The 21,351-nt window shown below is 48.9% G+C and overlaps 1 protein-coding gene across 3 annotated transcripts in view; it reads left to right on the top strand.

Annotated features, from left to right (window-relative positions):
* The first annotated feature begins 337 nt into the window (after positions 1 to 337).
* CHD8 (chromodomain helicase DNA binding protein 8) overlaps positions 338 to 21,351 on the top strand; it is a 64,208-nt gene continuing 43,194 nt past the window's right edge. For 2 of the 3 annotated variants that reach the window (XM_035134710.3, XM_035134708.3), the window contains exons 1-3: positions 338 to 481; positions 18,378 to 19,276; positions 20,101 to 20,478. In XM_035134710.3, coding sequence (XP_034990601.3) covers positions 18,515 to 19,276; positions 20,101 to 20,478 — 1,140 coding nt within the window. In that variant the 5' untranslated portion in view covers positions 338 to 481; positions 18,378 to 18,514. Of the gene's footprint in view, positions 537 to 18,377; positions 19,277 to 20,100; positions 20,479 to 21,351 lie in introns of all 3 variants that reach the window. The other variant, XM_035134709.3, reaches the window with a different exon arrangement.

The following is a 21,351-nucleotide window of genomic DNA, read 5'->3' as shown; positions in this document are numbered from 1 at the left end:
TCCCCATATAGGCGCCCTACGCATTGCCTGTCTGCCGAGGCTCGGGGCGCGGCAAGATGATATTGCCACCTCTCCACAGGCTCCCATGGTCTAAAAACAACACCCTTTCAACAATATATTACTTTTATTTGTATTGGTGGCACGGAATAAATCAGGCGACTTCCTTAGACAGCCTCTCCACGAGCCCGGAGGCCCACTTCCCCCGCTCCCGCTTCCCTTCTCCCCCTCCCCCGCCCCATTCCGGAGAGAGGGAGAGAGACTGACTTCCTGGAAGGTTCTCTCAACCTAACCTGCTGCCTGACCCCGCCCCCAGGCCTCCCGAGTCCTTCGGCAGCGGCCGTAGCCTGGCGGAGGAGCGGTGGGCGTGGCTTGGAGGGCCCCCGAGAGAAGTTAAGTTGCACCGTCCATGCTCGGCTGCCTTGTTCTCTCTTCTCTCTCCTTAGGAGAGGGGAGGGGGGCGGGAGAAGTGGCTCCTTAGAGGGTGAGTCCGCGTGGGGGGAGGGAGGGAGGGGACCAGGGGGAGAAGAGGCCCTCAGGTAAGAGGTGCTATTATTTTTTCATATATAAAAAGGCCTTTTCCTCTTTCTCTTCACAAACCCGCACGAGCGCGGGGGGAGGAGGAGGGAGGGGAAGGATTATTATGGGATGGCCCTCCTCACGATGCAGGCCCGATGCGGGGACGCTCCCCTCCCCCTCCCTCACCGCCGCCGCCGCTCTCCTACGGCGAGTGAGAGGGACCATTTCTGAAGGGAGGGGGAGGGCCCTTCGCTTTCCGCCCTCTGGGGTTCGCTTAATGGGAAAGGTGGGAGGGAGAAGCCAAACCCAGCTTTTGCAGAGGGGGAAGGAAGAAAAGGCTGCTTGGGTGCATTTCCTCCCTCCACCCCCCCCCAAAATCCATGTCACATTCTCTCGTGCATTTCTCTCTCCCCCGTCCCTGTTGGCTCTTTTATTTCGTGTGTGTTTTCACCGCCATCCGGTTTCTAGTAAAGGTTCGAAGGAAGGATTGCACCCCTGTTCCCCTGCTAAAGCCCTTGCACACAGGCTGCCTTAGAGGAGGAGAGGAAAAGGAGGTGGATTGATCCGCGTCTTGGGGGCTCTTGGATGAAAAGAAGGGAGCTGGATTTGGGGAGAAAAAGGAGGAGGCCGAGATCTGGGTGGTGGGTGGATGTTGCATCAAGGAAAGGGAATTTCGGTGGACGTTTGCTCTGAGCATCGGGAGCAACCTGTGCGCAGAGGGGATGGCTCTTCTGCACTTCATGGGCCTTTTGCGCGTGTGGGTTCCTCCGTGCAGAAGTTGTGATGGGGTGGGAAGAGGGCATGCGGGCATGGTCGTAGGAGGAAGTGAGTCCCGTGTTGCCCCATGGAGTTTGGTTTCCCTGATGTACGTACTACAGAACAGCAGCAGTCTTCAACATTGTCCGCTCCAGATGCACCTGGAACCCGAGTGTGCATTTGGGGACCAGTTTCTTACATGGTTTTATTGTATATTTGTATGGCTGCCCATCTTGGAGCAGGATGTAACTTGGTAGTTCAGACGTTTTAGAGCTTGCACGTGGGAAAGGCTTTAAATGTCGGGTTTTGAAATGGATGAGTGGCCAGGTGAGAAAGTAGATCTTCAAGTGCTTGTCAGCTTACTAGGCATTTGTGTGCGAGAGGATTTGCCAATGGATTTGTTCTCACAGACAGAAATTTCAGCCTTCCACACGGCATCTTTTTTCATTTATACACATCTACATCTGGGAATGGCTTTCGTATGTTTTATCACGAAAGTATAGGAGGAGACCAGTGTCTCCTCTGTTTTCTGGTGATACTGACAAGGTCAGAGGAGAGTCTAGTCCAGGCATCCCCAAACTGCAGCCCTCCAAATGTTTTGGCCTACAACTCCCATGATCCCTAGGTAAGAGGACCAGTGGTCAGGGATGATGGGAATTGTAGTCCAAAACATCTGGAAGGCCAAAGTTTGGGGATGCCTGGTCTAGTCAGTTTCCACCTATGCTAGGAAGAATTTGCCCATTCACTCCTTTCTCCTGTTGCTTCAATGTTTATTTACAATTGTTGATGCAAAGGCTTTTTTCCTAACAGTTTGTTTCTTTGGAGAGTGGAAGTGAGGATAGTGAAAGAAATGGCAAAGAGGTGGGCTGGAATGATTTGCATGCAGCTAATTTTTTTGCATGCAGTTAATTTTTTTTCACCATTTCTCTCAGACAGATAGATAATCCTAGGGTGGGACATGTGAAAGTGTGTTTTATTGTGTTGTTTGGACCAGTGATTGGGAAGGAAGAGGTGTGATCTGTAGTTCACAGATTGTTTAGGGAAATATTCTGATGTATTGAGAGTTAAACCACAGTCCTGAGACTGTGGGTGTGGAGGGGAGATTTTCTGTAGCGTTCATCAGATGTTTTAGTCTCTTGCCCCATGCAGACTTGGAAACATTTTCAAGGTTCCTGAGAATCAACATTTGATTTGTTAGGCACACAAGTAGCTGAATGCCTGATATATTTCTAGTCTTGTTGATCTATGTTTCTTTCTCTTCCCCCCTCCTCTTTAGAAGGTGGCCGCAAACCTACCTTACCGGTATTACTTGGAAGTAAATTCTGTTGGAATCAATGGGATTTACTCTCGGGTAAGTGTAGCTTACAATAGGGAAGGAAGAAAATGTGTGTTGGGGAAAGGGCAACTAGGAAGGCTTCAAGCCTTTGGATGTGTTTGAGGGTTGAGCTAATATTGATCAGCCCACATTGTCAAAGATGGTTTGTGGAGGGAAACAGGAAGTAGTGGAACTGAACAATGATTTCAGCTGAGAATGGCCTTTTCAGTTTCAAGAATTCTGATAAGTGATTTCAGTGTAATCTAGTACATGACTCTTCAAAAGCAAGTCCCAATTTGAGTGGGGCTTAGTCCCAAGTAAGCGGGTATAAGATTACATCCCTATTTAACTTATTTAACTTATTCCCATAATATGTATGAATGCATATTTGGTCGCTTAATGCCAGCGCTTTATCTGGCCAGTGTGGTGTAGTGGTTAAGAGCGGTAGACTGTAATCTGGGGAACCGGGTTCTGTCTCCACTCCTCCACATGCAGCTGCTGGGTGACCTTGGGCTAGTCACACTTCTTTGAAGTATCTCAGCCCCGCTTCACATCACAGAGGCTTTGTTGTGGGGGAGGAAGGGAAAGGAGAATGTTAGCCACTTTGAGACTCCTTCAGGTAGTAATAAAGCGGGATATCAAATCCAAACTCTTCTTCTTCTTCTTTTGACTTCCACTCTCATGTTCTGAGAGTTAGTATGGTTTGAAAAATGGTGAAAGGATGCATCCCTTTGCCCTGCCCCCAGTCTTACTGCATATGGTGAAATAAGGATTATAATCTGCTCTAGTTGTTAGGGAGCCGGGGAGTGGTTGTTGTTATGGAACAATTAACATGAGATGTCTGGGTGGGTGGAATATATTGTACTGTCTAAAGGTGTGCATAAGCTGGGATGAGGAAAATGTACACTTGGCATTCATGTACGGTGCTTTTTAATTTGGGGGAAGGGGATAATTTTTTTTTATTGGCAGTCCTAGAGACTCACCATAGAAGCATAGAATCATAGAGTTGGAAGAGACCACAAGGGCCATCCAGTCCAACCCCCCTGCCAAGCAGGAAACACCATCAAAGCATTCGTGACAGATGGCTGTCAAGCCTCCGCTTAAAGACCTCCAAAGAAGGAGACTCCACCACAATCCTTGGCAGCAAGTTCCACTGTTGAACAGCTCTTACTGTCAAGAAGTTCTTCCTAATGTTTAGGTGGAATCTTCTTCTTTGTAGCTCGAATCCATTGCTCTGTGTCCGCTTCTCTGGAGCAGCAGAAAACAGCCTTTTACCCTCTTCCATATGACACCCAGAGGTCCAGATTGACACCAGAGGTCAGTCAATCCTGGGCATCCTACTATACACATTTTCTCCCTCAGCCAGCTTGTAATGTTTTGAAAACCTCGCTTTCTCTCTGCAGCCAATGACTGGTAATGGTGCTTCTGCTCTTTGAGATGGGTTGGTCTGTGGATGGCATTGGCTTCTACATAATGGAGAAACCAGAGAATGTTGCAACAATTGGGCAGGTATCTGCCATGGGTGGTATAGGGCAGGGATGGGGAACCTGTGCCCCTTCCCAATGTTGCAAGGCTGCAGCTCCCATCTTCCCTGATTCCACTGGCCATGCTAATGGGAATTTTAGTCTGACAACATCTTGAGGGCCACATGTTGCCCCCAACCCCCTTAAAATTATTATTTATTGGACTTATTTGTCATTTTTTTAAAACTTAATTTAAGTTCAAAGCTAATATCAGTACAGTATAATGGAATGTAACAATTAAAATAATGCAAAGCTAAAAATAAACTAAAAGTTAAAAATCTTGAGATACATAAAAAGCAGTCTTAACAAACCCCACCCACTGAAAGAGGCTACAGTGTCAAAACGTTAAAGACCAAAAGCTTGGCTGAAAAAAAAAGTTTTCCCCTGGTGCCTAGAAGTAGCTAGTGATGGTGCCTAGCATGCCACCCTGGCCAGAGCATTCCTTAAGTTGAGAGCCACCGCTGAAATGGCCTGGTCTTGTGTTTCCACCATCCAGATTTTCTTCTGAGAGGGCCCACTGAGAGGACCTCAGATGGGGAAGACAGGGTCTGGTTTGGTTCGTAAGGGGAGAGGTGGCGAGCTTTAGCCCATCATTCATCAGAGTTGTCATTTGGTCTTTTCCACGTGCTCTAATAGTCCCTGATATTTTATTTCCAACTGGGGAACCAACTGGGCTTTTGTAGGCAAGCAAAGGGCATCAAGTACCTGGGACATTTACCCACTGCAACTTCAAAAAGGCCCCCAGTCATGCCAGCAGGAAATCCCCAACGCCTCCAGAAACACCAACCAGGATTCATCAGGCTTTGAGTGAGGACTATCCTAATATGTCTCCCACAAAGATGTGCTGTTTTGAGCTCCCATGACCTTAAACCAGGGTGGGGAACCTGGTCCTCTCTGGATGTTGCTAGACTACAACTCAGATCAGTCCCAGCCAGCACAGCCAATGGTCAGGGATGATGAGAGATTTAGTCCAGCATCTGGCAGTCCAATGGTTCCCCAGTCCTGGTTTGGGGATTGCAAGTTCCAGCCAATGCTGGCTTCCTGTTTGGTGGACTTCCCAGTATGTTTCCAAGCACAGTGTAGAGTGTTGGTGCTGACCTATAAAGCCCTAAATGGCCTTGGGCCGGTATAACTGAAGGAGCATCTCCAAGCCCATTGTTCAGCCCAGACCCTGAGGTCCAGCTCCGAGGGCCTTCTAATGGTTCCCTCACTGCGAGAAGTGAAGTTACAGGGAACCAGGCAGAGGGCCTTCTGGGCAATGGCACCCACCCTTTGAAATGGCCTCGCGTCAGATGTCAAGGAAATAAATAACTATACAACTTGTAGAAGACACCTGAAGACAGCCCTGTATCAGGAAGTTCTTAATATTTGGTGTTTTATTATGTTTTTATATGTGTTGGAAGCTGCCCAGAGTGGCTAGGGCAACCCAGCCAGATGGGTGGAGTATAAATAATAATTACATTATTGTTGTTAATATTTGGATGAAATGTTCCAGCTGGGCACACCACCTCCTTGCTGTTGTGGCCGCTGCTCTTTTTGCTTGTCCTCTTCTCCTGGGCCCAGTCCAGACAACCGTCCAGAAGGAGAGCGCAAGGCAAGGGGGAGGAGGATGCTTAATCTCTGCAATATGGTTACTGTTTGTCTGCTTGGAGAGGTACAGTGACTGGGCATTGAGAGCAATGAGGGACAGGAGTTCTGGAAGTTGGTTGACAGCCTGTTTTGGATGCTGAAAGTCCCAGGTTCAGTACCCAGCATCTCCAGGGAGAGGACTCTTTCCGAAATCCTGGAAGATTGCTGCTGGTCATTGTGGACAGTACAGTACGAAGCTAGATGGATCTAGTGGTCTGACTCTCCGTAACACAGCTTCCCATGGCTGTGAAGCTCCCCAAGTTCCCGCTGTGCATATCTCTGCAGAGACAGTGTAGGTGGAGCCATGGACACAGCTGGTTGTGGAGTGTTACCGTGTTTCTCATATTTTAAGTCATTCCTACAAAATAAGCCATGGCAGGATTTTCCTGAGTTGAAGAAATATAAGACATACCCCAAAAATAAGCTGTAGTGGTGGGAGCAGGTCTGGATGGCGCCATGGAAGAGGAAGATGCCTGTCAGCGCCCGGAACCGGCTGCTGCTGCCCCTCCAAAATGTCCAGCAGCATGCACCGCGCCAAGCGCTGACCCGGCGGCGGGACTGGCAAGAGCCGCAGTGCGTGCTGCTCCAAGCCCCGACCCGGCGGTGGGACGCAGCAAGAGCCGCAGCGCGCGCTGCTCCGAGCCCCGACCCGGCGGCGAGACCCGGCAAGAGCCTCAGCGCGCGCCGCGTGGAGACCCGACCCGGCGGGACCCAGCAGCGTGCCCTGCTGAAGCGCCGACAACGCGCGCAGCAGCAGCCAGTTCCGGGCGCCGAGCCGCGACAGGAAGAGGAGGGATGCAGCGGGACGCAGCTACAATGACAAAAAACACCCGGCCAAGCCTTCATTGGCCGCCGCGGCTGCCACTCGCTGGTCCCTCCTCTTCCTGTCGCGTGCGCTGCAGGTCCCGCCGGTCCCGCCACTGGGTTGGCGCTTGGCGCTGGCGCTGCTCCAAGGCCCAACCCGGCGGCGGGACGCAGCAAGAGCCACAGCGCACGCTGCTCCGAGCCGGGATCCGGCAAGAGCCTCAGCGCGCGCCGCGTGAAGCCCCGACCCGGCGGGACCCAGCAGCGTGCCCTGCTGAAGCGCCGACAACGCGCCCAGCAGCGCAGCAGCAGCCAGTTCCGGGCGCCGGACAGGGGAGGTACCATACTGTAATTTTTTAAAAAAATAATAAGACACCCCCCGAAAATAAGCCATAGGCTTATTTTCTTGAGAAAAAAAGATTATAAGACATGACTTATAATATGAGAAACACGGTAGCTGTGTGCACACTGTCAGTTTCCATGCTCTCCTGAAAGGCTACTGCTCTTGAAGTCTGAAAAGAGGAAGGGGTTCATTTGTCGTATTCCCACTGTGATGTGTTCACTGCATTGCCACTTCTTTGGGAGAAAGGGCAGGATATAAATGCAATGAATAAGTGTTGAACAAGGTGACTGGCATGTGACAAAGTTGCTCCTGCCTTAGGGGCAGGGGGCTGGAATAGGTGGCCCGCCTTGCCCTTCCCGAACTGAGCAGGAGCTAAAGGGCATCTTCTTGCTTTCTTGGTTTGCTGGAAGGAAAGCGGGCCGTATTAATGTGGGCTTGCAAATAAGCCACTTGCCTGGCCTACCTAGTGTCAGTTTGCATAAGTGCAAAGTGGGATCAGAGGATAAAAGGAGCACCGATCTGTCATTTCTGTGAAAAACTTGTGAGGGGGTTTGCTCCTGTACTAATTGTAGACAGGGTCAGCGATGAGCTATTTTGTGTTGTTCCCTGATAGGTAGCATATAGTTTTGCAGGAGGGTCGCTGAGCTAGCTTTCTGCTTCTCTTCACAGTGATCCGTCAGCAAGGTAGTTCTTGGGAGCACAGTGCAGTAAACTCCATCACATTGCGATCGACATACTTTGAATAAAGTATTTTACATGGGTAAAAAAGGTGTCATTTTGTGTCACACTGCTGGCAGTAAATTGGCCTTCCTTCAGATATAAAGTTACCCACACACCGACACATATATACAGTACTTTTTCTTGACTTAAATATATATTAACACAAGCATTATATGTCCAAATAGATAGCCAAACAAGCTTTGCATTTGTAAGACACATGGTTAAGCATCGAAAGGGCAATTAAGTATTGGATGATGGGTGCTTTATTTTCCTAGCCTTGTGTAAGTGTAAGTCTCTTGGCAACTATAAGGGCTCACGGGATCCACTTTCATTGTCCATCTGTTCATCCTTGCACCGCAGGAATATCGCTTAAAAGTCCATGAACTTCTTCTGCACATACCAAGGATTTTGCCAAAACAAAGTTAATGCCAGCAGTAATTTCTGACAAGAAATTGTGGGTGCGTGGCAAAATCTCTGGCCCATCCTAGTGGGACTTTAAGTTTCCTGCACATTTACACCCGGGAGCCCTCTGCAAATAGGTAGCTTGCGGGGGTGGGTCTCATATAATGGCTGCTTGAAGGAATTATGCTGGCTCACTGCAGCCCCTTAATACTAATATTAGCAGCATCAATCTTTGCTAAATAGCCTAAAATGGGAAGCAGCGATTTAAAATGTTGGTGGAGAGAGAATGGGGAACACAATTGCCTTCAAAATGCTAGGGTAATTTTTAAAGTGGGGTTTTGTTCTTGCAAACGTGTGTGAGTAGAGCTGTTGATGTCTTTCATTGTTTGTCCCCTTTTCTTCTCCAAAGCAGGGGAAAGAAATGAGGCCAGTCACAGTCTTCCTCTTTAGATTCAGGGGCAAAGATGCTGATGTAGCAATATAGAGCAAATTGAGGTGGGGGGAGGCGACTTGCGCCATGTTTGCTTGGTAGTAGGAATGAAAGGAATAAGGTGAAGTTTTTAAAACACAGAAGAAAGTGAGTGAGGGGCACCTGTGTGTTGCATTCTAAGCTGCGATCGGACTTCAGAGCCGTTTCTCTTCCCCTTAGAGAAGTGATACGCTTCCTGTGTGGGATTGTAGCCTGGCATAACTACCACGCCTGGTTTTGCAGAATTTCACACTGGATTAGAGTCCTAGTTTGCATCCTCCGCTCAGCAGGCATGCCTTGTAACCCAAGGATTGTTTTCAAGGTCATCCAACTCCTCCCCTCCCACCCTCTCTCTTTGAGATTAAGATGGAATGAAACACACCCACCCCCCTCGCTTCTGGTGCCCGCTTTCTTTATCCCACCGCACAGAGTTGACTTGGAAAAGTTGACGAAAATGGATTAGGAAATGGTTCACGTCCTGCATGTGCCTGGTCTGCATGCAAGCACTGGACCCATCGGAACCTAGAATTAATCTGCATCTTCTATCCTACTTCAATGAAGTTGCAGTGTTTTCAGGCCACATTCTGAAGGATCCGTGTCCTGTGACCTGGTGATAGCCAAGTGTCAAAGGAAGCTGAGCTTTGAACTGGATTTGGCTAATCACCAAGTGAGTTCAAACTGCTGGACCATCAAGGGCGGCTGTTACTCGATGTCTGCTGGCAGTGGCCAGCTAGATGCCACCGGGAGGTTCAGGAGCAGGGCGTGATGGGAATATCTATCCCTTCCTGCTAATCCTCAGCATCTGGTGATCAGAGCTTTTGAAACATTGACATTTTAATGGCTATTGTGGCTAGTAGGCCAGATTCCAGAGGACAAGTTGTGTTTTAGTCTGTCACAAGGCAGAGAGCTCTCTGTCTCTCCTTGAGGGGAACGGGCCTAATCCATTTGACACTAGGCACCTTTTGAGTTCATTGATTTAAGTGGGGGAAACTAATTAACAACTCTATATGCAAGCTCATGCTGGAATAAGCCACTTTCTCCCCAATCAGAGGTGCATTTTAAAGTGCTTTAACTTTGGCGCAGGTAATGCATATTATCACTGTTCACAAGTTACATTTTCATCACAGATTTAACCAAACCGTGTCCAGGTAGTGAGGGAGAAAACATGGACGCATGCCTTTCCCAGATCCTTTGACTTATGTGTCTGTGACTAAAAGTGAATTTATCCCACAGGTATCTTTCTAGCTGTGTTCCTCTAGTGCAGGCCGTTAGATCACTGGACGTCTGTGGTAGATCACTGGTAGATCATTGGCTCCCCCCCCAATAAGCTGAATAACTGTGGCTTCCCTTAAAAAAAGCTCTACATTTTACCTCCTCAACAACTAACAACTTTGACCTGAACCCCCAAAGGTAGATCACTGCCAGTTTTTAACTCTGTGAGTTGATCGCACTCTTAGGAGTTGGCCACCCTGTCTAGTGCAGACATGACCAACTCCTTAGAGGCTGCAATGTACTCCCAGCATAAAACAACTGGCAATGATCTACCCATCTTTCTTTTTTTATTTCGAGGGGGTGGTATGCAACCCAACAGGCAGGGGGATGGCTCCAAACATATTTATTTAGTAAGATTTGTGTACCACTTAATTTTTAAAAACCTCATAAGCAGTTTACACAAAACGGTATAAAATGCTTGCTTGTTTATTTATATTATAAATTTATTTTTCACCCCCCAAAAAAACCTTTACAGATTTTGATGTAGACCATAAATTTCTTTATCCGTTGACTTCCCATCCCCGCCATGCTTTCCATATTTACCCTTAAATGCTGCAGATTTCATGTATAACATCCAATACATCCATTTTAACCTGTTTATCTTAATAATTGATGCCAATGCTCATATTTCAAATCCTGCTTGTGTTACAAAAGCTTGCTTGAAATAGGCAGAATAAAATTATGAATATAGATAAAATCAACAGATTTTAAAAACAAATGTGCATGATAAAATTTACACGTCTGGGTGAGCTTACCTAACAAAACAAAAAAAACCCAGTTTGAACAGGCACCAAAAATACTACAGATAGCTCGCGTCTTATGCTTATTTAACTTACTAAATTGCAGCTTTGAGCAGGGGGAGGAAATAAATAAATGTCTATTTATTTATTCACACCCATGCATGCATGTATTGGATCTGGTGGTACTAGGGCTGTGGTAGCATCTCAGGGTCTTCAAAAGCAGAGTAAGACAGCTGGGAAAGTGGCGTGAGGGCTGTGGCAGGGTCCTAGCGTCCTCCTTCCCACAGCCAGGCAAGCTCTCACAGGACTTTGGGAAGAAGGGCTCTAGGACCCTCCCGGAGACCTTGCGCTTCCTTCAAGGTGGGAAGGATCTGGGATGTTGCCTGAGCCCTTGCCCCACCTTCCCAAAGTTGGGTAGGTTGGGGCCTAACAATACCTGGTGGGCCACAGATTTGTTTGTTGTTTAGTCGTGTCTGACTCTTCGTGACCCCATGGACCATAGCACGCCAGGCACTTCTGTCTTCCACTGCCTCCCGCAGTTTGGTCAAACTCATGTTCGTAGCTTCGAGAACACTGTCCAACCATCTCGTCCTCTGTCATCCCCTTCTCCTAGTGCCCTCCATCTTTCCCAACGTTTCCAGGGAGTCTTCTCTTCTCATGAGGTGGCCAAAGTATTGGAGCCTCAGCTTCAGGATCTGTCCTTCCAGTGAGCACTCAGGGCTGATTTCCTTCAGAATGGATAGGTTTGATCTTCTTGCAGTCCATGGGACTCTCAAGAGTCTCGTCCAGCACCATAGATTAGCCACCCCAATATAGAACACTGTTAGATCGTTCAGAGCATTTTGTCGCTACTGCATCTGTAATCCTGACAGTACTGTATCCCTGCAAGGTAGGCCAGTTGTGTTTGCACCTTGCAAAAGTTGCTAGGCTAAGACTTTTAGAAGACATCTGAAGGCAGCCCTGTTTAGGGAAGCTTTTAATGTTTAATAGATTATTGTATTTTAATATCCTTCTGGAAGCCGCCCAGAGTGGCTGGGGAAACCCAGCCAGATGGGCGGGGTATAAATAATAAATTATTATTATTATTATTATTATTATTATTATTATTATTATTATTATTATTACCGTATTATTTGAGGACAGCTAAAAGCTGTCGGATGACTTTGTTGCTGAGGTGAGACTTGAATCATTGGGTGTGTTGAAGGAGTAGTTTTTCATTCCTACGACTGATACGGGTGGCAGTTTTTCATATTTCAGTTGAATCGGCCAAGAGAGTCCCCTATTAAATGGAGAAAAGTTACGGAGGGGAGAGTTTTTAATAAAAGCGCTTAATGAAACTGCGGTTAGAGTTATTGTCTCTTTTCCGTCAGGGAGGAAGGAATGCTTCTTCTTAGGTGATGTCTCTAGCCTGCATGCATCATTGGTTGTAGACTTGGTTGTTGTTGTTTTTTTAAAAAAGTAAGTTTCTTGCTTCAGAATGGTTGCCTTTACTGATAAGCAAAATTAGTGAGATCAATCAGCCACTCATACAAGTGACCAGTTAAAATTATTTTAATTACTTTTTGAGCCCACGAAACGGTGTACATAATGCATGCAATGCAGCCAAGTGGGTGGGGAATTATTATTATTATTATTATTATTAAAGGGTGCCGCTGAATAATCACAGTGCACGTAAGTACTGGTGTGGTGAGGCTCCCCACCTTTGAAAATGGATACCCCAGTGGTTTTGGGTGGGAGAGAAAGCAGCCAGGATAAATGCACCTATGTTTGTATGCACAGGCCTATGATAGGTGTTTTTGAGTGTATATGCATGCACATAGAAATTGGGGGGGGGCAATGTGTCATTTTTGTGCCATTCGTTTGTGCATTATATCAGAAAGCTCGGCTGAGCCGATGGGATGTATTTCTGCCCCTCCAAAGACACACATGAGATGCAGGGATGCAAATGAGCAGTGACAGGGGAGGGGGGCAGCCCCTCTTTCTCTCTGCAGTGAAGCAGAGGAAAGAGGCTGGCTGGCACTCTATGTCTGGCTAGCTGAAAGGTGGGGGGAACTGAAGGGGGGAGTGGGAAGAGAGAGCGGCTGGCTCCCCCTCCCTCCCTCCCTCCCTCCCTCCCTGCACACGGAAGGAGATGCCGGAGGTTTGGGGGAGGAGCTGGTGCCGCTGCTCTGGGGCTGGGTAGGATCCGGCATCGGATGGGGAGACCTTGGGGGTGGAAAGGCAGCTTCCAGCGAGGAGGGGAGGGAAAGGAGGGGGATTGTGGGTAGCAGGAGGTAAGCGGGGTGGGGTGGCTTGGGGACGACAGCGAAACTGGAGCCAGCAGGGAGGCGGGGTTGGGGGTTGGGGAGGACTGGGGCTTGCAGGTTTGGGGGTTAAGGTGGAAGGATGCAAAGGAGGGAGCTGGCATTCGGATGGGGAGGTAAAGGGGGGCACTGGTGTGGGGCTTGTAAAGGGAGGGGTGGCTTGGCAGGGGCTGCCGGGCGGAAGGAACGCCGGCGCTGCAGAAAAATGGTGGGTTCAAGAGGTGTTGGGGTTCATGGCTGGTGGGTTTGGAGGTTAACGAGGCAGGGAGCTCCGTGGGGATGGAAAGGGGGGGGAGGCATGCCAGGTTGCAGTGTGCAGAGAATGGGGTGCATTAGGGGGTTGGGAAGGCAGAGGTGTGCAGACAGGCGGAGGGCAAGGCTTTGGGGGAGGAAGGATAAGCCCAGGCTGGGTGGAGGGAGGATGTTGGGGCAGGTGGGTGCAAATGGATGGAGGAGAAACAACCGCCAGGTGGGCTGGAGGGAGAGGAAGGGGCCCTGGTGTGAGGCTAGCTAAGCAGGGGGAGAGAAGGGCTGGAAGCGTTGGGAGGCCAGGAGATTCAGTTCAGAGGTGTGCAGGGGTCCAAAATTGGGTTTGTTTGTTGGCAGATGCGAAGCGATGGGAGAAAGCCCTGGAAATAACTAGAGGGGTGTGAGGAGGATAGGAAGGGGGATACAAGGATGCTCACCCCCAAGAAAAAGGGTGTGCAAGGGGGGGGGAAGGGGATGGATGTTGTTTTAGTGGAGGCTGTTTAAATCAGTAAAACAGTCAAGGAAAGCAGGGGGAGTGGAAATTCATTGTTGCAAGTTAAAAGGCCCACTTGTTCTGTTTTGTTTTTTCTCTTGAGGCTGTTTTTGTCCAGTTGTGTTTTCTGGAAGGGTCAGGGGTGGTTGCTACTGAACTAGAACTCCCTTCCCCTTGACTCTGATGGGAGTTGGAGTCTGTTAGCATCTAGAGGGCCAGAGTTTAGCTACACCTGGCCTAGGGTACGAGCAATGGAACACAGAAAAGAGTACTTCCTCCTGACAATGACTTGCTAACTTTTAGGTGTTGTGCATCCTCAGATTTCCTTCTTGCATTTCTCCCCACACCCTTACAAAACCTCTTCTTTCTTTCTTTCTTTTTTGATAATATGCAAATTAAATCAGCTCATTGGTCATATGAAAGGCAGATGATACACCTTTACTGACTGGTCAATTGACATTCCTATCTTTTTGAGCAGGATCTCCAACTGTGTCTCTCCAAAGGTGGTCAGGCTCCAGGCTCCCATCAGCCTCAGCAGGCATAGCTGATGCTCAGGGTTCATGGAGGTTTCCCCACCTCTGGAGGGGGCTCCATGGCACCCACCTGTCTTGAAGGGCACCCATAGGTGATGTGCAAGCAACTCTTTTGTCATTGGAACTAGTAAGGAGAAAGGTGAAAAGATTCCAAATTTGCAGAGAATCATTACAATGCATTCTGGCTAATTAAAAACAAAACAAAACCCAACCCTACTTGTTAAAGATCGGATACAGAGAAACACGTTTTGGCTTTGAGTTTAACCCTGGAATAACCTGCTGTGCACAGAAGCAACCACAACTTCTTCGCTTTATTTTTGCATCCTGCTCCTCCTCACCAGAAATTGTGCCACTCGCAGACCATCATCCACCAGTTGCTTCAGAAGCAATTTTTAAAGATGCATCTCATTTTGCCAGGCCCATAAGACGTGGCCCTGTTGTTGCTAAATTTTTATTTCTATAATCCTGTTTTTTCTGAAACTCTTATTTGGGTTTTTTTTAAAAAAAGTTTTATTGTGTTTATTTAATTTCTATACCGCCCTTCATCCAAGGATCATAGGGCAGTTTGGAATATACCTTAATGTTGCATTTTTTTGCATCTCGCTTTGGGATTTTTAGAATATATGGTGCTTTTTGGCAATCCTTGTAAGGGAAAATCTGTAGATAATATTTCCCTGGAAGTAGTGATGTTTCTGCAGCTGTCATCAGGCTCGTCCACACTTGTTCTAAGAACAGGAACACATTCTCTCCACAAGGAGGATGGTGCAAAGCTGCCTCAAAGTCCTGCTCTCATTTCCCTGGAGGGGGTGTAGTCACTTTGGCAAGAGGTATAGACATCCCTGGAGAGGCAAATTTCTCCTCCACTAACTGCTCGGGGTAGAGAGTGCATTGTTGCTAACTATTAATAATGATTTTAAGAGAAGAACCTGTTAATTGTCCTTCTTCACACAATCTTTTCTCCTAGGACCCATTCATATGTCAGAAATAATATATGCATGGTTTTGGGGGTGGGGGAATTGCTGGGCTTTGCACTTTAGAACATACAGTGGTACCTCTGGTTACGAACGGAATCCGTTCTGGAGGTCCATTCATAACTGGAAATCGCTCGTAACATGAGGTGCGCTTTCTCTAATGGTGTTTCCCGCTGCGCGCACGATTTCCGCTCACATCCTGGGGCAAAGTTCTCAACCAGGATCAGCTGCTTCCGGGTTAGCGGAGCTCGCACCCCAGAGCGTGCGCAACCAGAGGCGTTTGCAACAAGAGGTACTACTGTACATTTATTTAGCAACATTTATATACCACTTGATTGCAGTAAAACCTCTAAAGCTTTTTGCAAGAAATAATAAAACCACCACTGAAAGTTTAAAACCAATTAACATTGTCAGTAAACTAGAAAGAGATCAGAACCCATCAACATTCACACGTCCGGATAGGTTTGCAGAAATGAAAATGTTTTCAGCAAAGGCGCCTTGCCTGATGTCCACAGGCGGGGAGTTCCAAAGTTCAGGTGCTGCCACACCAAAAGATCAATTTTTTACAACTGCAGAATGAGTGGCACCTGACCTGTAGCAGTGCTAATTTTGCAGATGGATGTGGTGGAGAGGGCACATTGGGGGGGCAGGGCTTGAATTTTTAGTGCCTTCCCATGTAAAAGAATTCTCTGCATATGAAAATATATACTGGACTGCTGGGAGACTGTGAGTCCTTTGATTCCTAGACCTGTTAGCAATTTTTCCATGCTTCACTTTGTTATTCTGGGAGAACACTTACAGAAGAGTGTGCTTTGGTTTTTACAAAGGACAAGGACAGCTGAAAAAATTAATTATTTCATATAACAACAACAACAACAGGAAATTGCTTTATATTGAGTCAAAAAAATGGTTCTTCTAGCTCAGCGCTGTTTCCACTGACTGGCAGCTCTGCAGTGTGTCAAAGAGGAGTATTTTCCCAGCCCTGCCTGAGGAGGCTGCTGATTGGACCTGCTCCGCCACTGAGCTACACTCCTTCCCCTAAGGGCACTCTAGGCAGCGCTTTCTATCCTGGAAGACAAACGTGATTATTCCAAAACTCTTCTCTGCCCTTCTTTGTGCTTGGGCGCTTGAAACAAATGCTTTATTTCTGTTCTGCGTTGGGTGATTTGTTATTATTTTTGAAAAATCGTGTGTAGCATATTCTCAGTGCAAATTAGGCAGGAATTCCAATGATGAACATGGCTCTGTTTGGAGGGCATCGTGTTGACGTGTAGCCCTGAAAGCCTTCAGCTGACTGCTAAATGATGACGCTTGCTGTAGATTTCCAAGCCTTTCTGGTTTCAGTGATCCCAATGAGAAGCCATTGCATAAACTGAGTAACTGACCCCCCCCCTCAAATCCACTCTAGGAAACTGGAGGTCATAGCTCTATGGTGGAGCACATCATTTGAATGCAGAAGATCCATGGGTCAATCTGGTATCTCCAGACCAATGATATGGACTCAGCTGCTACTTCTGTGGTCTAAACCAGGGGTGGGTAGCCTGTGGTCCTCCAGATGTTCTTGGGACTCCCAACTTCTGTTGACCAGTGTCCAAGGGGTTATAGCCCAGCATTTCCCGGTGGGCCACAGCTTCGTCAACCCTGCCCTAGGGAGTCACTGCCAGAAGTGGGCCAGTTGGACCAAAGCTCTTGAGTCCTTTTTGTGTAAGCACTTCCTATGGTACTCTCTAATTCTTTCTGAAGAATTCCCTGCACTGTTCTCAACAATAGGTTGTTAGTTTCTCTAGTTAGATCAGCATTGGGAAACCTGTGGTCCTTTAGAGGCAGATCTCATCGCTCCTCACCGTTGTCCATGTTGGCTGGGACTGATGTGAGTTTGAGTCCAGCAACGCCGGGGGGGGGGCACAGGCCCCTGTCCATGGCTTAGAAATCAGGCATGTCAAACCTGCGGCCCTCCAGATGTTTTGGACTACAATTCCCATCTTCTCCAACCACTGGTCCTGCTAGCTAGGGATCATGGGAGTTGTAGGCCAAAACATCTGGAGGGCCGCAGGTTTGACATGCCTGGCTTAGATCCTTATGCAAGTTCTCCACCACTTTAAATGTTCCAAGCTTGTCTCCCAACTAAGTCCAACTCAGAGGAGACCCAATGAAATGAATGAATTTAAGTTAGTCATATCTATTAACTTCAGTAGGGCTAGCATTGGACCCAATATGCTTAATTTGAGCTGTTGGCTCATTTACACGTGCTCTCGATGCTGCCGCTCGATGTCTCAATCTTTACCAGATAAAGTGCCCAGATATGCTGTAGCAAAAACGAATGGTTGGCCTTTAAGATGGTGCCTGTTGATAGACGGGAGAAGCCATTGAGTTGTGCATCAGATGATTGAAAGTCTGTAGCCGCCTTCTGGGGGTCTGTTGTTGAATTGGAAATGGCCACTCTCCTGTGTGTACAGATGGTGTTAAATCATCTGCACATCTTATTAAAAAGGAGTTCCAAGTAAAAGAAACATAGGAAGCTACCTTATCCCAACTGCTAGCTATGTTCTGCCTCCCTTGTTAGAGGCAGCAATGTTCTGAAGACCAGTTGCTGGAAACCACGAGAGGGGAGAGTAATGTTGTGCTCTTGAGCTCAGGTCCTGTTTGCAGGCTTCCCTTTGGCGTATCTGCTTGGTCACTGTGAGAACAGGATGCTGGGCTAGACGGGCTGCTGGCCTGATCCAACAGGCTCTTCTGTTCCCACCTCTAGCCCAATATTGTGCCCATGGACTGACAGTGGCTTTCTAGGGTTTCAAACAGGGGCCTTTTCTTAATGGGAGATAGCAGAAATTGAACATGGGACCTTCTGCATGTAAAGCAGCGGGCCATACCATTGAGCATTTGAGCCCTGGGGTTCTGGAAGGTCATGGTTTGTTGCATATTCCTAAGGAGGGCAATGCTCAGACGTGGCCCGTGCAAACGCTTGGCTTATCTCCTCTCTATGCATGCCTGGTGGTTTTAAGAGTTAGATTTTCCTGTTTTTTGCTCCTTTCTAAATGAACTAACCAGATACTTCCAGTTCCTATGAATTTTCGAACTTGGAAGAGGAGATGGGAAGAGCGATAGGCGGGGTTGGGGGACATAGAGAGGTGTGTGCTTCTACTGATGGGTGCTACTGAAATGTAATCTCATAGAGCTGCTGTGTGTTTAATGGGGGGGGGGGAGAACAAAGCAGAGAAGGTTCTGGGACTGGAACAGGTGTAAAAAGCTGTATTTTGTTAGTGGCCTTTGGGCATTCTAGAATATTGAAATCTGCTGTGTTGCTTCTTACTTAAAGCCCTACACTTTCCTCCTTTCCAGCCAGCTCTAGACCACCTTGTTCTTGCTTCATGAGGCTCAACCCCACCTGATTGTGACCCTTGGACCGCTGCAGTTGGGGAGGGGCCCCTCTGGACAGCCCCCTCCCTTAGCCAGCAGCCGAACCTCTCTCTTCTGCCATGGCTGACCCCATAATGGACCTCTTCGATGACCCCAACCTGTTCGGCCTGGACTCATTGACTGATGAGAGCTTCAACCAGGGGGCCCCAGACCCCATTGAGGAGGCCCTGGGGCTGCCGGGCGGTGCCTTGGACTCCCTAGCAGGGGGCGCCAAAGAGCAGCCGGCCCCTGCACAGCCGGAGCCTCCCCAGCCGCAGGCCCTTCCCCTCTCGGACACACAGCCCGAGGCTGTGCCTGAACTGCCGCAGCAGGATCAGCCGGGGCTCCTGCAGGCCCCCCAGGACCAGGAAGTCCTCAGCCAGGGCAACCCCTTCATGGGCGTCTCCTCTGCCACCACCACGACAGTTGCAGTGCCGTCTTCATCTGCCGGAGGGCAGCAAGGCGCCGCTGTCACGGCGGCCCCACCTCCGGCCCCGAAGATTGTCATTTTGAAGGCGCCAGCAGGCAGCTCAGTGACAGGGGCCCACGTGGCCCAGATCCAAGCCCAGCCCATCGGGGCTGCCAACGGGGGCAAAGTGACCTTCGCCAAGGTGCTGACAGGCACCCCACTGCGGCCAGGGGTCTCCATCGTCTCGGGCAACGCGGTGCTGGCCACCAAAATGTCCCCTGGAGCGGGGGCCCCAGCCACACTCCACCGCCTGGTGCAGCCTGGCCGGCCTGTCAAGCAGCTGGTGCTCCAGCCCATCAAGAGCCAGCCGGGGGGCAGCACTGGAGCCACGCCCCTCAAGCCTGCCGTCACTCTGACCTCTACTCCAGCACAGGTGAGCAAGCAGAAAGCGGCTGTGTGCGTTGGGGCGACCGGCTCGAGTGGGACACTGATCTAGGCAGCACGGCGCGGTTAGACTAGGACCTGGGAGACCAGGGTTTGAATCCGCACTCGGCCACGAAGCCCCCTGGGTGACCTTGGGCCAGTTCCCACCTCTCAGCTTAACCCGGTGTTTCTCAAACTCTGGCCTCCAGCTGTTGTTAGACTACAACTCCCAACATCCCTAGCTAGCAGGACCATGATGGGGGTTGTAGTCCAACAACAGCTGGAGGACCCAAGTTTGAGAAACACAGGTCTAACCTACCTCACAGGGTGGTTGCGGGATTAAATGAGGAAGGGAGAACCATGTATGCTGCCTTGAACTCCTTCAAGAAGAAGGATGAATACAATAAATAAATGGAAGAGATCTACAGGCAGTTATGACCCTTCGCCTAGAGGGAACTGCTACCCTTGAGAGAGGTTTCCCCAAGAGAGGAGCTGTTCAAACAGCACCGCATAAGATTGACCGATGATGGAACAATATGGGGCAGTTCCTTTATATCCTTATTCTGGATCACTGGCTCTTAGGCTAGTGGATCACCAGGAATTTGGGAGCCTCTAGGTCAAGTGTGGGGAACATAGGAATCTGCCTTATACTGAGAATCGGACTGTGGGTCCATCTAGTGGGTAGAGCTGTATCTTTCCGTCTTTGTGTATATAACAATCTTGCCACTGTAATGGTATATTGGAGTAATGCTCCATAATGGGAGTGGCAGCTTCTTAATGTATTAGGTGCTGAGATGTTTTTATGGCTCTTGAATCCCCTTTTCTTCCCTACAGGGAGAGTCGAAACGCATCACCTTGGTCCTCCAGCAGCCCCCGGCGGGTGGAGGAGCCCCAGGGCAGCGCCACGTGGTTCTGGGCAGCCTGCCGGGCAAGATTGTACTCCAGGGCAACCAGTTGGCGGCCCTGAGCCAGGCCAAGGGCGCACCAGGGCAGCCAGCCAAGGTGGTCACCATCCAGCTCCAAGTTCAGCAGCCCGGACAGCAGCAACTCGGCGGCCAGCCTGGGACCCAGAAGATCCAGCTTCTGCAGCAGCCCCCACCCACCTCTGGCCAGCAAGGGACGTTGGGTGTGTCCTCCGTACAGCAAGCCCAGGTGGTGAGCGGTTCGGGGCAGAGAGTAACAGTCCCCCTCAAAGTCGTCTTGCAACCGCAGGTAAGGGCAGCGCTTCTGCCACACTCAGTCTACTTTGGGGGTGTCTTGGTATACGACCGCTATAGAGCTCCCAGTGAAAATCATGATGGGGGCTGCAGGGGCCTCAATTCCCTTGGGAATGCTGGGTGGTGGGGAAAGCTCTGGTCATGTTAGCAGATGCACAATCCAACTCCCTGGGAATCTCTGCCTTAGCTTGGAAACGAAGAAAAAGCAAATTTCTAGCTCTCATGATAGTTTTGGAAATGTGTGGGCAATGTTTGCAGAGATCTCCAAATCCTGAGCGTTAACTGAGTGAGACATGCCTTGTTGCAGCTAGGCCTTTCATCTGCCCTGGCTGCAACAAAGCATGTCTCTCCCACATCGGTATCTACAGCCACAACAGGCGCTGAAACCTTCTAACAGTTTGACCTCACCCCCAAAGGTTGCACCCCTCCATTGTCTCCAGAGACAGACGGATGCCACCAACTGAATGAGGGGCCATTCTGGTGAACGGCAAAACCAGAATAAACTGCATGCAGCGACAAAATTGCGGGGGAAACGCTGTTGCATTTTTGCAATTCATATGTGATGTGCAACTGAACATGGGCTTGTTTTGTGTGGAAATGGGATTCCCTGCCTGCCAGGTTGTAGTTGCTTTAGCACAGAGATCATGAGTGATAAATCATGGAAGCAACAGAAGCAGGAAGATAAGGGAAGGCGATTGTAGGTAGCATTTATCCCTGATATTAAACAAAAAATTAAGGCACCTAGGGTTTCTTTAAAAAAATTTTTAGAAAACCGGTGCACACCAAACCTGCTGTTTGCCTCCAAAAGCCTTTGGGGCATAAGTGTGTTCAGTTTTTAAATTAATAATTTTTAAAGTGCTGGAGTGTG

Source organism: Zootoca vivipara, chromosome 12 (assembly GCF_965207765.1).
Source record: "Zootoca vivipara chromosome 12, rZooViv2.hap1.1, whole genome shotgun sequence".
In the NCBI taxonomy this organism is placed as follows: Eukaryota; Metazoa; Chordata; class Lepidosauria; order Squamata; family Lacertidae; genus Zootoca; species Zootoca vivipara.
Note: the sequence above shows the minus strand (reverse complement) of the source record. Positions and strands in the feature narration are given on the sequence as shown.